General features: G+C 40.1%; 1 protein-coding gene across 1 annotated transcript; it reads left to right on the forward strand.

Annotated features, from left to right (window-relative positions):
- Positions 1-826: 826 nt before the first annotated feature.
- LOC120027010 (LIX1-like protein) lies at positions 827-17,061 on the forward strand. The gene is made up of 6 exons (XM_038971853.1): positions 827-1,339; positions 2,588-2,751; positions 6,223-6,363; positions 6,546-6,641; positions 9,508-9,585; positions 12,929-17,061. The coding sequence occupies exons 1-6, from the start codon at positions 1,018-1,020 to the stop codon at positions 13,181-13,183; spliced, it is 1,056 nt and encodes a 351-aa protein (XP_038827781.1). The 5' UTR covers positions 827-1,017; the 3' UTR covers positions 13,184-17,061.
- The last annotated feature ends 436 nt before the right edge of the window (positions 17,062-17,497 follow it).

Consider the following 17,497-nt stretch of genomic DNA (forward strand, 5'->3'; position numbering starts at 1 on the left):
GAAATTGCGGAGTGATTTTAAGGAGTTTATCAATTTTTTGGTAGAGCAAATCCAGTTTGACATTTCAAAGTGGAAATTAGAGACTTTAAAAGCCTTTTTAAAACTCAAATACACTACAAGTTTGCATTTCCTGCTTTGTATGAACATTTTCAGCAACAAGAGTGATCAAACTGAGATACTACATCTGTAGTCTAGTTAGTAATTGGTCCGTCTAGCTCTAGCTGGTCTGGATCTTTATTTAGGGAGTGGTTAGTTGGTGTAGATCTAAATCCACACTATGAAGTTAGATGTGTTGGTTTAGGGTCTGTGTTTTAGTTAGATGTCCAGCTGATCTAGACCAGCGATAGTGAAGTTAGATGACTAGTTAGAAAGATGGATGGATGATGGGGTGAATGGATGGAGATGGATGGATGTGGATGGATGAGTGGGTGGGTGGGTGTGTGGTTGGGGGTATGGGTGGATGGGTGGATGGATGGATGGATAGTGTGCGTTGCATAAATGGTTAAAAAGTAGTATAATTTAAAGGTATCTATCACTATGTTGTCATGGTCATTTACCAAATATCTTTACCCCTAAAGCGTTAGAATAATTATTTCAGTAGCTACTATTTTCCCAAAGTATTACAATGTAAGTTACACTACCCTAATAATATCTTGTAGAGCGTGGATTTTCAACAGAATTCCTTTACAGTTTTGGAGGCTACATTATGTCCTAATATTTCCTCCTCCTGCATTGCTGGTTCAAGAAAATGGCCTATTCACAGCTCCCCTTTTCCACGTCTCTGATTTCCCCGCCCCTACCCCAAGATTGACAGCCAAGCAGCCTAATCCTCACAAAGACTAACGGGATTGGCAGAATACATTTTTCTCCGTGAGGAAAACACTTTTTTATTTATCACTATCTTTTTAGTTTCGTTTTTTGTCATTTTCCATTACATTATCAGCGAGGAAACCAGTATTTTCATCACGAATTTCCTCTATTGGTATTCCCCCTACTGTTGACGTTTACGCTTCAACAATGGAATCTATCCGCCCTCAGCGACTTCAACCAGGGATAAGATTTGGAGCTGGATCGACTGGGACCCTACGCTCCTCTCTCCGGCCCGGGGTTACAGTTCCAACCGCACCTCTGCTGCCTCCCCCGGCCTCCCTATGTGCTTCCTCCGGGCCACCCCCGCCGCTTCAACTCCACAGTCTTCACGGCACTATTGGGAGTGCGGGTCTCGGAACAGGGGTGGCTGGATTCGGTCTATGTAATCCAGGGAACCCGGCTGTCTTGAAGGAGGCGGTGGAGGCTGTTGTTCGGAGCTTTGCTAAGCATACGCAGGGCTATGGCAGAGGTAACCTGGAACACATTAGTCGCAGAATTTTTGTCCTCCGACTTTCCCTGGCCTTGGTTCAAATGTAACTCACTGTAACTGTGATTAAACTGACAAAAGGGATGAAATAGTGTAGTAGTGCATGTGCAACATACAGTGTGTCACCAAAACTGCCCATCCAGTTGATAACAGTAGGCTACATGAACATACCGAGTTTATGATAGCCGATATTTTGTAATATCTAGGCTAATGACTACAGGATGCAGTTCTCTACAGGATAGTGTTGCGTGCTCATTTTACATAGCACCTGGGCACTCCATTCGAAATGTGGCACTTCAAGTCACCTCCAATGTTTTAGAGTAGGCCTAGCCTATATGTTATACTATCATTCAAAAACCCAATACATTAAATGTGGGTAGGCCTATTCAATTTTCATTTACATAAGTATGATGATGTTATGTACTCCTTAATCATTTTGAGTCTATGTGGACTTTTGGTTAGGCCATCATTGTAAATCAGAATTTGTTCTTAACTGACTTGCCTGGTTAAATATAACGGCCTAGAAAGTCAACGCAATTTGGACAGCTTCAGTCAGTTCAGTGTGTCAGTCAGTTCAGTGTGTCAGTCAGTTCAGTGTGTCAGTCAGTTCAGTGTGTCAGTGTGTCAGTCAGTTAAGTGTGTCAGTCAGTTCAGTGTGTCAGTCAGTTCAGTGTGTCAGTCAGTTCAGTGTGTCAGTCAGTTCAGTGTGTCAGTCAGTTCAGTGTGTCAGTCAGTCAGTTCAGTGTGTCAGTCAGTCAGTTCAGTGTGTCAGTGGGTTGTTCCTTGTTGTTTACTTAGCCAGAAACATCCTGTTTATATTATATCTCCAAATATGTGCAAAAGCAGTGTTCAAGTTTTAATCCTCGCTCATACACAATATCCCACTGTGTCACTTTTATTCTTTCTTATTAAATCCAAACCTGAATACCAAATGAGTACACCGGACCATATTTAAAGGTAGACTCAGCATTTATAACTTGAGCTATTGAGATGAGCGAGATGCAAGACTCACACACAGTATCTGTGCAAGTGTGTTATACTATCATACAGCGTGGTAGCCGTGGGACCAAAACAGCAGAGAAGTTGAGCCTCGCGCTTCAATGCTCTTAGTTGTTGCGGAGATTGACCCACTATGCCGTTTACTTTCTGCATCTACGTCATATCGCCGAGTCTACCTTTATGACTCCATGCAGTCTAATGTTAAACTGTGTCATTTTATGTCTCATCCAGTGAACGTGGTGGAAGCCTTGCAAGAGTTCTGGCAGATGAAGCAGTCAAGAGGGGCAGACCTCAGGAATGGGGCGCTGGTGGTGTACGAGATGGTCCCATCAAACAACCCACCCTATGTTTGCTACGTCAGTCTCCCAGGGGGAAGCTGCTTTGGGAGTTTCCAGGTGAGCTAACCTGTGACCGTAGGCTGTCTCAATAAAGTTGTGGGCACTAAAACGCTCCTCAGGTGGAAGGCCCTCTGTATAGTATCTCTGAGTTAGTGAAAGTGCTTGAAAAGTGTACTTATTATTACTACTACAGTATAATGGTTTAAAATTGTGTTGGTGTAGCTGCGTGAATGAAATTCCCTATGTGGCCATAACCTTAGGGATTTATCCGTCTGTCCAACTCTACTCATGCACAAATGCTTCTACCTAAATCAATTCTGCCAATCTGACTTGATCTTCCTGAGTACGTTGGCCCTGGATTTTCAGATCAAATGTCAATCACTGGGAACCTCTTCTGAACTGTCTTGAGAAATGTCAAGGGAGAGCAAGCGACTAATTAGGCCTGGGACATGTTTATGGGGGCACCCCGTAGCAAAACGTTGTGCAATTGAAAACAATGTTTATGCAGTGTCTTTGTTTACCAACTGCTGACTGTGCACCCATATTCTGTTGGAGTCATATAACACTCAGCAGAAATGTTTATCCAAAGAGACTTGCCGTACCGTGAGTTCATACATTTCTAGTATGTGTAGGTGATTCCTGTGAATCACAAAAATGTGAGTTTCTTATTGGAGAAGTACAGGTAGTCCCTCCCAGTTTCAGTCCATTTTCTTCTGTTTGTTGCCTAATGAACATGACCCGGATGTTTCTGGAACTTTCTCCTCACACTGTTCTGTTGTTTATCTGAATACTTCAAGAATGTGTTAAAGAGATTCTCCAGTACTTTTGTATACTTTTTAGCCAGGAGTTAAAGGTAGCGCACATGAGTCAAAAGTGGTCCCCTAAAATTGTGTGCTATGTCACATATGTGCAGATATGTGCACAACGTCATTGCTCTCGCTCTGCTGTGTGTGCATGATGTGCCACTTGCTAGCTGTCACTCAATTGAAGCTCATTGGTTGAACTTGAATTGTTAGTGGGCTGGCCCACGTGGGGGAAAATGGTGCAGCACAGCTCCCAGAAAAACTGTCGCTTTCATGGCAGAAAAATAGCTAAATCGGGGTTTAGAACCCAGTGTACCAATGAGTGTATGCTCGCAACACATCAAACCAATTAAATGCCTTGCTTGGGTGGAGCTCCAGTAGTGCTCGCTAGATTAGTGTCGTAGGTGCAACAGTGGGTGAGGATGGCCGGGAAATCGCAGATTAAAACTCGATTTTGTGTATAGAGCACACTGCTGGCAAAACAGAATTCAGTTTTTCCCCTAGTTTGTCTTCCATTTTCTGCAATGTTCCATATGCTAGTTTGCAACAACTCTCCGCAAAATGTTCCCTTTCCGGTCTGAAAACCGTGACAAACATAACACGTAGCACCAACGGGCATGTGAGGGGAGGATTCTTGAAATGTAACATCCAATCAAAATCTTGCCGCAGGGAGCCTGCAGACCATTCAAACTGTTTTTGCAATACAAAACTCTCCAGACATCCAAGGGAGGCATGACAACGACGTGATTTTGGAGGTATGGCAACGTGAGACTATATCCAGCCCAAAGCGGGAGGTTTAAAAAATACTTAGTAGTCGCCAAAGTTCCAGAGCATGTCTTTAAACAAATGTCTTGATAAAGCTGTCTTAAGTATCTAATCAAGTGAAAAGGCATAGTAGCACATTTTACATAGTTTATAACTTGACCAGAGCAGTTGAAGTGTGTGTAAATGTTGTTATATACACTGAGTGTACAAAACATTAAGGAACACACACATTAGGAGTCCTAATATTGAGTTGCACCCCTTTTTGCCCTCAGAACAACCTTAAATCGTCGGGGCATGGACTTTACAAGGTGTCAAGCGTTCCACAGGGATGCTGGTCCATGTTGACTCCAATGCTTACCACAGTTGTGTCGAGTTGGCTGGATGTCCTTTGGGTGATGGACCGTTCTTGATACACACGGGAAACTGTTGAGTGTAAAAAAAAACAGCACTGTTGCAGTTCTTGACACACTCAAACCGGTGTGCTGGCACCTACTACCATACCCCGTTCAAAGGCACTTAAATATTTTGTCTTGCCCATTCACCCGCTAAATGGTACAGATACACAATCCATGTCTCAATTTTCTCAAGGCTTAAAAATGATTCTTTACACTGTCTCCTCCCCTTCATCTAAACTGATTGAAGTGGATTTAACAAGTGACATACATCAATAAGGGATCATAGCTTTCACCTGGATTCACCTGGTCAGTCTGTCATGGTAAGAGCAGGTGTTCATAATGTTTTATACACTCAGTGTATATCAAATTTGTATTATTATTGGTTAAGGTGGATTATACACATTTTACAGCTAAAAGCTGAATTGTAATATACAGACCAAAAAGTTGAAGTTGAAGAATAAAGAAGTTGAGAGCGATAGAACTCTAGCTTCAGCCTGCTCTTGTGAAAATTGTGTAGTTTTGTATAGTATGCTGTGGTGGCAGAATTGAGTTTTCCACAACAATATGTACTGGGAATCCCAAATTAAAGCAGTTGTCTCTTGTCAGCATTACAAGAGATTACAAACCAAGATTAAATTCAATAGCTAACCATTGGCTAATCTCAAATAATAGTCTGTGGATCTGAACCACTGCTGAGGTGAAATACGCCACCACGTCGATAACTCCAGGCTGTTGGGTCCATCAAAAACATGTTAGCAAGGTGTAGGAGTAGGACCTTACTTGTATTCAGGCTTAGCATAAAAAAATGGAATAAGGAAATTCTAAATTCAACTGAAATAAGGATGTAGAAAAACACTGTTGATCTCATCCATGAATGTATAAATAATTACATACAGTATGAGCCGTGTTCCTATCTTTGTTAAATAATCCACCAGTATCATTGAAATAGTAATGACTGCTTTAATGTAAAATCTTTTTTTCAAATGTTATTTTCAATTCTAAATCATACTAGAACATAAGCATTGAGCCTACCAGAATATTCCATGGGAGGATTAAATGTTTTGCCATTTCTTCCTCTCCTCGAATTGGCTGGCTACAATGCATACTGTGGTTGGAAACTCATATGGTGGCTCATCTGGTTGTAATTAGAGCCAAATATTGAGTTTAGAAGGAGCCGTGACACCCCTCCCCACATTCTCCCCCTCATCGCATTTGCACGGGGCCTCCTTTGCCTCTATCCTTCCTAACTCTTTCTTTCTTTCTTTGAAATAATAGCAATGAAGTGGAAGCATTGATATTACTTAGACATCATTCTGAAACATACATGAAACAAGATTAACATACATTTCAAGTGCTTCATCTTTCAAGAAAAAGGTCATTATTAAAATTAAATATATATGACTTCCAGAAGACCCATACGATAATTTGGCTTACCCATATTATGATATTGCGTGAATCACAGGGTCATAACGTTACAATTTATGCCAAAGGCAACATATATTTTGGGGGGACTTGGAAAACATTCAGAAAAGTACTAAATATGTTTTATGCTTTACTTTGGGCAGTTTTGTCCAACCAAGGCTGAAGCAAGACGTAGTGCTGCGAAGATCGCGCTGATGAACTCGGTTTTCAACGAGCATCCTTCCCGCCGCATCACAGATGACTTCATTGAGAAGAGTGTATGTGAGGCGCTGGCCTCCTTTAATGTGAGTGCCATTTCATGTATTTTTCAATGTACATTAACAGAAGCAGTGCGCACTGGTCTTTAATATAATCCATACTGTAGCTCCTATTAAAAGGTCATGTCCTTATGAGGGTAAGATCTTAATCTGATTGGGCTCTTAAGGAGAAAAAGACTGGATGATTGGACTCTACTTGTCTTTTACAGGGAAACCGAGAAGAGGCAGACAACCCCAGCACAGGAATCGGGGCGTTTCGCTTCATGCTGGAGTCCAACAAAGGAAAGTCAATGTTGGAGTTTCAGGTAAATAGGATGGAGTAACGCAAACTTTGGTTACTTGTGATGATACAGTGGATGTTACGGCAATGAAATGTAAGAAAAGGAAAAGGTTGGACTGTATATGAGGCTAGTTTAGGAATGTTGGTGGCACTATGATACATTGGTCAGGATGTAGGAAATTAGGAGATCAGTAGCGATGTGTGGGTAAAATCACTGTGGAAGCCAAGCCATGAAAAAAAAGCCATATTACAACCTATGTGTTGTGATAATTGGGCTGTTTGCTCTATAACCTGTTAGTTCATACGCCTTGCGACCGTGATATATAGACCTAAGGCCAAGACAATAAGAAGACACAGTGGCTGAATAAATCCCTTTGTTTCATCACAAAACCAGAGAGCAACATCTGTCTGGTGGAGTCCACAAAGCATATTGCATGTAACAAACAGTTACAAGACCTACAGCATGGTCAAGCAAGTTAATGTTTCTGACATTTCCAGACTACTAAACAACTATTGATTTAGAACACCGGTGACTTACCATAAGTCGCTGCATCCACTATTCCAGCTCCATTCCAACTTCAACATTTCAACATCATCAAATCACCCATGCTTAGTGTAACACAGTGACAACTAAAATATACCAAAATCGATTTAGTCCTATCAACATAAATATCATGTGGCTGTCCATGGTACTGATTTCTGTGTGTGCATGTGCGTAAGTAGAAAAACATGTTGACTCACCCTACTTGTAGAGAAACGCCAATGCCATCCTCCTTTCTTTCATTTTGACGAAATGGTCTATGAATCTGTCATACAGTACATGCGTTTAGATTTTGTTGTCCTAGGCTACCTGGCTAAAGTGCTTGCTCGCTAGTCTAACTTCCTTTCATGGGTAACGATGAGCTAGCTAGTTAACATTAGCCTACTACATCTAGCTACATATTGAGCTTCCATCCTCTCAGGCCAGGGACACAATGTATTAATTTATGGTAGGATCAGAATCACCGTTATAATCTTTGGCCAGTACGTTGAATTAAGCAAAACCACATCTCCAAATCCCTATCTCCATCCATGGCTAATTTAGGAACATTTTTGCTAGCTAGCTAGCCACCGGAGGACAACAACACAACGAGATGCAACAATTCAAGTTTTTTTCTGTCAATGACATTTGGCTTTTGATGTGATGTGAAGCCAAATGCAAACTATCTTCCCTTGAGACTTTTTTTTGGTGCGCCAGGACCATTCACAGTTGAGCTCATTCAGTTTAGCTCAACTCTGATTGGCTATTATTGTATACTTTTTTATTAAGAGAGACAAATTGCTTGCTGGCTTCCCTTGCATTCAATGTTACCGGAGGCAACAATATCATACTCTTTTTGACCAGACGGCATCAGATAGATGGGTTACTCATACAGAGACAGAGGGGCGCTGTTTTGCTCGCTCGGATGCTTTCTCCAGTGAGATACTTTCAGCCTCTCAAATCAAATTGTGTTGGTCACATACACATGGTTAGCAGATGTTATAGAAGGAAAATTCCAAAACACAGAGAGGCGAAAGATACATTATTTTATGTTATTTAAAAAAATATTTTTCCTGGTACATTTTTGGGGGAAACATGGCTTCCCTTGGCATGGAGATGAGATGATGGAGATGAGGAATCCAAATACTGGGTATTCTTTGCACACACAGATACACAGAACACATGGGATTTGTTGGAGAATATGAAATTATATTATGGTTTCTACAGAATTATAAAAGAGGGAGATGCATACATGTTAACACAGACATGGCTAATGGTTCCAAAACTACTGCTAATTACACAAAGCAGATAGATAACTATATTGTCATTTAGCTTTGTAATTCCAGTTCATGAAAAAATATAAACGTTTACTGATCAGCCCTAAACTATAGCTTAATTTATGATAAAGAAAACCAGGAGTTATTTCTGAGTGTTTATTAAAGTTGTCTGGTTTCATCACCTCTGCTTTATGACTTACCACTCTGGTTTCCCAGGTTGAATGAAAGAAAAGAATGCAGTTGAACCTGATAAATGCAACGGTTTGAGACTCATGACAGCATGAACTAAAGCAGAGCATGCCAGTTTCGGGAGCAATTGAAATAATGTACATGTACATCAATTAAATTGGGACTTGACACACTTAAACAGAGATTTGACTTATTCAAAGTGCACTTATCAGGAATGTCAAGGACTAGAGATGTATGTAGATGTCAAGGACTAGATAATGAGACCCACTACATGAAGGAGTGTGAGGACCATCATGCGTGCAGAAGAGAATTGGAGCAAAACCATGTGGTTCCAGGAATTTCCTAAGAGCATGTTGGTCTGGCAAACAAATCTGAACAGAATTGCTGGCCTCCAGTCTTTCATTGTTTGTCATCCAAATCCACTCAATCTAATGCATGGATTGGTCTTTTCCAAACCACAGCTTATGATTTAGGGCTCTACACATGCAAACACATGATTGCTACTTATTGACCTTCTCCCTCTTTTTTTAAATGTAACCTTTATTTAACTAGGTAAGTCAGTTAAGAACAAATTCTTATTTACAATGACAGCCTACCAGGGAATAGTGGGTAACACAGGGGCAGAATGACAGAGTTTTACCTTGTCAGCTCGGGGATTTGATCCAGCAACCTTTCGGTTACTGGCCCAACACTCTAACCACTAGGCTACCTGCCACCCCAGCCACATCTTAGCTCCCATTACCAGCCTTAAATCATTAAATCTTGTGACTTTGGCATTAAAAACTCACTGCCTTGTGTTAATAATCAAACTTGAAATTGTGCTTAGTGCCAAACAGTGCTTTCCATGTGGCGCAGCCACACACAACAATGCTGCTTGTCGTCGCTGAACTGTTTTTTTCTTTCAGGAATTGATGACAGTCTTTCAGCTACTGCACTGGAATGGAAGCCTGAAGGCCATGAGAGAGAGACAATGCTCCCGTCAAGTAAGATCTCATTTGGATAAGAGTACTGATTATTGGTATCACTTTATTTCATAGGCTTGTTTCATTTGGTATTTGTCCTGGTATTAAATAAGACCTGATTTGGTGTCAATCAGTATTTTTTGGGATGTATTTCAAACAATTGTTTTTCTGTTTTCTTCAAATGTTTTTGGTTTATTTTGTGTGAAAGCAATGACTTGTGACTGTTATGTGCAAAAAGTAAGTAAGTATGTACAGCTGAAGTCGGAAGTTTACATACACTTAGGTTGGAGTCATTAAAACTTGTTTTTCATCCACTCCACAAATTTCTTGTTAACAAACTATAGTTTTGGAAAGTTGGTTAGGACATCTACTTTGTGGATGATACAAGTCATTTTTCCAACAATTGTTTGCAGACAGATTATTTCACTTATAATTCACTGTATCACAACTCCAGTGGGTCAGAAGTTTACATACACAAAGTTGACTGTGCCTTTAAACAGCTTGGAAAATTCCAGAAATTATGTCATGGCTTTAGAAGCTTCTGTTAGGCTAATTGACATCATTTGAGTCAATTGGAGGTGTAACTGTGGATGTATTTCAAGGCCTACCTTCAAACTCAGTGCCTCTTTGCTTGACATCATGGGAAAATCAAAAGAAATCAGCCAAGACCTCAGAAAAACAATTGTAGACCTCCACAAGTCTGGTTCATCCTTGGGAGCAATTTCCAAACGCCTGAAGGTACCACGTTCATCTGTACAAACAATAGTACGCAAGTATAAACAGCATGGGAACACGCAGCCGTCATACCGCTCAGGAAGGAGACGCGTTCTGTCTCCTAGAGATGAATGTACTTTGGTGCGAAAAGTGCAAATCAATCCCAGAACAACAACAAAGGACCTTGTGAAGATGCTGGAGGAAACAGGTACAAATGTATTTATCCACAGTAAAACAAGTCCTATATTGACATAACATGAAAGGCCGCTCAGCAAGGAAGAAGCCACTGCTCCAAAACCTTCACCTTCACAAAATAGATGGCATCATGAGGAAGCAAGATTATGTGGATATATTGAAGCAACATCTCAAGACATCAATCAGGAAGTTAAAGCTTGGTCGCAAATGGGTCTTCCAAATGAACAATGACCCCAAGCATACTTCCAAATTTGCGGCAAAATGGCTTAAGGACAACAAAGTCAAGGTTTTGGAGTGGCCATCACAAAGCTCTGACCTCAACCCTATAGAAAATTTGTGGGCAGAACTGAAAAAGCGTGTGCGAGCAAGGAGGCCTACAAACCTGCCTCAGTTACTCCAGCTCTGTCAGGAGGAATGGGCCAAAATTCACCCAACTTATTGTGGGAAGCTTGTGGAAGTCTACCCGAAATGTTTGACGCAATTAAACCATTTAAAGGCAATGCTACCAAATACTATTTGAGTGTATGTAAACTTCTGACCCACTGGGAATGTGATGAAAGAAATAAAAGCTGAAATAAATCAATCTCTCTACTATTATTCTGACATTTCACAATCTTAAAATAAAGTGGGGATCTTAACTGACCTAAGACGGGGAATTTTTACAAGGATTAAATGTCAGGAATTGTGAAAAACTGAGTTTAAATGTATTTGGCTAAGGTGTATGTACATTTCCGACATCAACTGTGTGTGAGCAAATTTGAATATGTTTCCATTTCTGGCACCTCAGAGAAAAATATTTGGACACATCTGGGTCCCGTGTGGCTCAGTTGATAGGGCACTTGCAACGGCAGAGTTGTGGGTTTGATTCCCACGGGGGACCAGTATGAAAAAGTATGAAAAATGTACACACTCACTACTGTAAGTCTCTCTGGATAAGAGCTTCTGCTGAAGGTTTATGGGTATACTACAAAGCAGGATCAAATAATATACCAGATAACTTGCTTGAATATTCTGAAAAAACTTTTATTGTTTAGAAAGATTAACTTGAAATGAGTATGGTGTAATTGACTCAACAAACAAAAACACATACTTAAGTTTATCTTTCTTAATGAATCAGAGAATCTATAGTTAATTCTGTTTGTTTGTCAAAACTGGCTGGCTAACTCATTGATCCTCCTTTGTAGTATACCCCTCTGGTGTAAAGGAAGGGAAATATAGCTACATAATAACTCAAACTTCTCTGTTTAGTTTCAGCAACAGAATAACTGATCAAACTAAAGAGTTATTTGAGAAAAACATTTGCCTGACAGTTTCCATTAAATCCATCAAGTTTGGAAAATGAAACATATCCCTCATCCTTACAGACTGCCAGTGATAGTATTTAATTATAATTCAAATGGTACAGCCAGCACCACATCTCAGTTCAACTGAAGTCCAGAATGGGGCTGAAACTCACTGGAGATAATTGACTGAGTTACACTCTGGCTTGAGTTAAGTTCCTTCAGCATGCCATTCCATCCTATCTAAACCACATTGTGTGGGCTGAATGAATACCTATGAAGTGACTCCGTTCCAGGCAGAGTCGGGTGACCTAAATGTTTGTGTTCAGTCCTCATTATCTCATGCATCTTACATACATAAACGACTTTTAAGGCGTCAATTACGAGTCTTGATCGGAGTTTGATTCAAGTTTGAAAAAATGTTTTAACCAGAGTTTAAAGAATTTTTCTTTGACTTCATCTGATCTCGAACATTAACATGTTCAGGCTCTATGCACACACCTTTAAGATTTCATCCCCCACCCGTCATGTTTGCTAATCTAAAAATTGGAGCTTTCTGACATCGTTTTTGCAGTATGGGGGTCAATTTAGGCAACTTCCAATTCATGAAATGAATATAAATTCACCTGAATAATCTAATTGTGGCTCAAACCTGCCTTTTGCCAATCTACGCCATTCAGATCACAAGTCAAAGAGGAGGAAGAGCAACCAGCAACTCCACGATTGGGATAGATACGACTCAGTTGTATTATGTTTTCTAGGGTTACGGAGTGCTTTTTACCCTGTGTGTCTCTTGACTGATTTAAGTATTCTATTTGGTCTGGCCTATGCCTTTCATCTCAATGGTTAAGGAGAGGGGCTGAGCCACTGGAGTAATTAGCTCACCCAGACGTCTCACATTCCTCATTTGAAATTATGTTATTGCTGGCCACGCAGCTCACGCATTTGTGGTTCCAGGTCGTTTCAAATCCAGGCATTTCAGGATCATTAAACATAATCTGGAACTCAATCAAACCTGCACTGCTAGGACACCAGTACAGTTGAAAAATATAATGATTTAATGGAGCATTTCTGTTTCCTACCCAGCTAGCCTGAATTTTCTAACGATCATGGCCATGGCGTCAATAAGGTCCATTCCGGCCTAACACCTTTTTTATTTTGCTTTCCCCTAACAGGAAGTGCTGGCTCACTACTCCCATAGGGCGCTGGATGATGACATGCGCACCCAAATGGCTGCTGATTGGGTGAACCGAGAGCAAGGCGTGGCTGGCACCATCGCCCAGGAGGTGGCGGCAACAGATCGAGAACTTGAGGAGGCCAGGCTGGCCGGCCGGGAGCTTCGCTTTCATAAGGAAAAGAAGGACATCCTGATGCTGGCTGTTGGCCAACTGGATGCAGCCAACACTGCCACCCTGCCTTCAACCTGCTAGGTATACGCTGGATTCCAACCCCATAATTTGATTCACTTCCATCTGCCCACGCTGACTTCCCCCTCGCGGTTCTCAAAAAGTCTACATAGGTGTGGGAAACATAATAGTAACTCTGCATAGCTTCCACCATATGGCTTTTACCTATTCAGTCCGATCAGATCTGCAAGTTGGGAGTCAAGGGCAGATGGAAGGAAGTTGGTTGTCAGTTTGGAATCTGGCCTTAGAGATGGAATGAGGAAAAGTGGCCAATAACCATTGATTGTATAGAGACTAGCAAGGCAGCCATTTAGGAGCTTTCAATTATAAAACAGTGAGTGTTCTTAGATCTTTCAGCAGTTTTTTCCAGCCCAGTACTAATACGCCTGATTCAGCTTCTGAAGGTCTTGACAATAAGTTGATTAGTTGAATCGGATATGTTAGTGCTAGTTTAGAGCGAAATCTTTAGGACCAGGATCGAATAATAAGAAGTCATTGAGGTCCTTTTGTGCTGCCATTTTATTGGGTTTGTGAAATTCACATGGAATAATGAACTGTTATCATTCCTCTCATTCCCTTTCTATGCTGATAGACAACGCTACCACATGGGTAAAGTTAAAGCCCTTCACTTGCCTTTAATGATCGTACAGGACATAATCACAAGGATATTGTCACAGAACGATCTTTCTCACCAAAATAGACCCATGTCTGTTGCTTTAGCATGATCTATCACTTCATTAAGGACTATGAAAGTTATTTGAACATTTATGTATTGCTCTTACATTACAGATCTTATATACAGAGGTAGGATCTTAATTTGATCACTCTTTTGTTGCTGAGAATTTTCCTGCACCACAGGAAATGCAGATTAACTTTTGTAATTGACATAAATTTACTGAAAACCCACACTAACACACGGTTATATAGTATTTCACTTTTCATGTAGCCTACTTTTGGCCAGATGAAAGCCTAACCACCGCTCAAGCAATATTATGGACTAAACGTTCAAATCCTGTTGCTGCAGGATTATTTTGCAGTGACAACATAGGTTAAATTAAGATCTTACATCTGTAGAGTCTATCATTAGTGATAGCCAGCCTTATTTGCGAAGAAAGAACCGCTCCTCCGACTCAAACTGATGTCACTCGTAAAATAACTAATTGCCTAGCTTTGCTTGCTAGAGTGGATTGTTTACACGAATGTCAGTTATCCAACAGTTTTTTTCTGGCCTTGCAGCTTAATGACTAAACTTTCAGCGTTATCATTCTAAGTCAGGATCATTTACTGTCACTAAGCCATTTTTAACTCTATTATTAGGCTAAAACGTACACAAGTGATTTAGCCGATACTGATATCCAGATTGACAACTGCATTGGTGCTAACAACTGTTCAAATGTGAGTAATGTGTGCAACACAAAAACATAGCAAACACAGTGAACAAACGTAAGTTTGTAGTAATATATGGGATTGCTGTTTCCCCCTAACCACAAGTTACTCTCAAGGTAAGACTTTTATTAAAGCGTTTTGGCAGCTATACGCTTCCCATAGAAAAATTCAAAGGACAAAAAAAACATGATCCATGTAGAATCTCCATCATAAATGCTCCATGGAAAGGGTTTTTAGTCCAGGACTAGGCTTAATCTTTCAGCCATTATGAAATAACAGTGGATCCTTCTTGAATTCTTTTGAATTGATTTTGTTTGGGGGATTTTCACAGAGGCTTTACCATACCGGTACGAAATGTTATCTAGTCATGCGATCTGCTACTCCGAAATTCACTTGAAATAGACCCATTTAGAAAACACATTTATTCAGGGGTCAGAACACACAGAGAATCAACTCATGTTCACATTAAATACCATTAAATGCCTATGTCATATCACAATGGCAATATCACACTGACAGCTACAGTAAAAAATGAATGCGAATAAAATGCACCAAACATCACGCTAATGTTGTATCATAGTTTAACATTGTATCCTACTTACTATATGTCTCTTGATGGAATTGTCTGTGGTATGTTTTTTAAGAAAATAAGCAGAGAAAAAGATTTAGCTAACTTTCCCTAACTTTCCTGAATGTAATCATATCCCAATAGCAACAGCAGCGCAAAATAAGTTGACGAGATGCCCATTAGTCTTGGATAGCATTTACATTGCTTCTTCTTTCATTGACAGTATCGGTTAGTGTTTTTAGTTTTCCTACCAAGCCAGGGTAAGGCATTTCCCATGGTTCTCAATTTCTATAGACCTGGCACCTGTTTCTACAAACAAAAGCCATATCAATTGAAGTGCAATCCATTGTATGCTTGTCCTAATTAAATTAAGAAATTAATCTTTTGTTAAAACACCCTTAAAAAAGATGAGCAAAAAAGACTGTATAAAATAAATAATACAAATATTAAGCTATATTTCATGGTAAAAAAAAATGGGGAATTAGATTACTTTATACTAATATAATTGCTCAGAGAAAGAGCTTTTGTTTAACCAGTAATACAAATAAATGAAAAAAGATAGTGGTAAAACTCCAGCACCCTCCCCTTGCAAGGATAACCACACAGGGCCTCTTTCTAAAATGTTTTATAAGATTGGAGAACACATTGGGAGGGATCTTAGACCATTCCTCCATACAGAATCTTTCCAGAACCATTATATCCTTCGTATGCGCTTATGGACTGCTTTCTTCAATTCAAACCACAGGTTTTAATGGGGTTCAAGTCCGGAGACTGAGATGACCTTTGCAAAATGTAGATTTTGTGGTCAATTAACCATCTCTTTGTGGATGTTGATGTGTGCTTGGGGTTATTGTCTTGCTGGAAGATCCATTTGCAACCACGTGTCATCCTCCACTTGCGCCCAAGTGTTTTTGGCTAAAATGTCCTGGTACTTGGTAAAGTTCATGATGCCGTTGACCTTAAGGGCCCCAGGACCAGTGGAAGCAAAATAGTCCCATAACATAAAAAAATGCACCACTGTATTTTACCATAATTATGAGGTACTTTTCTGCTAATGCTTCTGTTTTTCAACGCCAAACCCACAACTGTTGTGCGTGGCCAAAGAGCTCTATTTTCATGTAATCTGACCTGTCCTGGGGCCCTTGTTAAGGTCAATGACATCATGAACTTGTAATTTTAGCCAAAACCCTGGTTGCCTCTGCCAGGAGGAGGCTGACACTTGGCTGCAAGTAGATACCTGACTGTATTTGTGTTAGCTATTGGAAATCATATTTCATGAAGTGTGTGGTAGGTGTATTCTCCCATCATGCTTATTTGTGTGAATCATATATATTTTTACGTGTATGTAATGGTGTGTTACAGATGGTTTTTATGGCAGTTGTCTGCTCACCATTAATCACATACATTGTTAAAAAATGTAGTTGTTTAATGTTTGGGTCTCACTTTTATATAAAGTGTAGCTAAAACAACCAATCTTACATGGTAATTAATTACATTGGCAGGTATATTGTTCACATTGTTGTAAGAGTATGGTTTCCAATTTAATTTTTTTTGCAAATCCAATACGTTTATAAATGTAATTTTTTACCAGATTGTTAATGTGTACCTACACTGTAATTACACTAAACCTGTCTGTGTAATTACCATGTAAATACATGTTTTAGCGACACTTAATATAACTTGGGACTAATGTTTGCGTGTTATTCCTTTTAACACAGGTTGCAATCTTTTTATAGACTGTTCAGTCATGTTATTACCCTGCCTTCTCGCTTATCAAGTTGTGCATGATTCGTAAATCCATTTGTACAAAATGTGATCTATATAAACTTTGTTTTATACAGTCCTTATGTATTTTATATGACCAGTTTTAAATTGTTACTTTTTTACTCAATGTAGGTTTCTATTTAGATTTGTATACATAAAATGCAATAAAGCAGCCAAAAACAACCCTCACTGATTCCAATGTCATCCGTTATGAAAGAATGAAAAGAAAAGCATAATTTTCTGGAGCACTGACAAAAAGTCAGTTCTCCTAAAAACCCAGAATCTCTGATTGTCTGTTTTTCCACTAAAACAGACTCCAAAGTGCCTTTCTACTATCTTACTTCAAGTCCCAGAGTCCTTTTCTTCCTCTTCCCTGATGACCTGCATTAACAGAGCTACGGTGAGGATGTGGGGGAGGGGGGATCGTTGAAGCCCACAGACACAGTGGGGGTGCTATTACTGCGGAGCTGTGGCTCAGGCACTGTGCCTCCCAGCTGACGGATAGAGTTGCACATAGGACAGGGGTAGTCCGAGAGGCCCTCGATGTCCTTGAAAGCCTGGTTAATGATGCGGGCCCTGCAATGGTCACAGTAGAAGTGTCCGCAGACCAGGCGCTGCAG

The sequence above is a fragment of the Salvelinus namaycush genome, chromosome 32 (genome assembly GCF_016432855.1).
Source record: "Salvelinus namaycush isolate Seneca chromosome 32, SaNama_1.0, whole genome shotgun sequence".
NCBI lineage: Eukaryota > Metazoa > Chordata > Actinopteri > Salmoniformes > Salmonidae > Salvelinus > Salvelinus namaycush.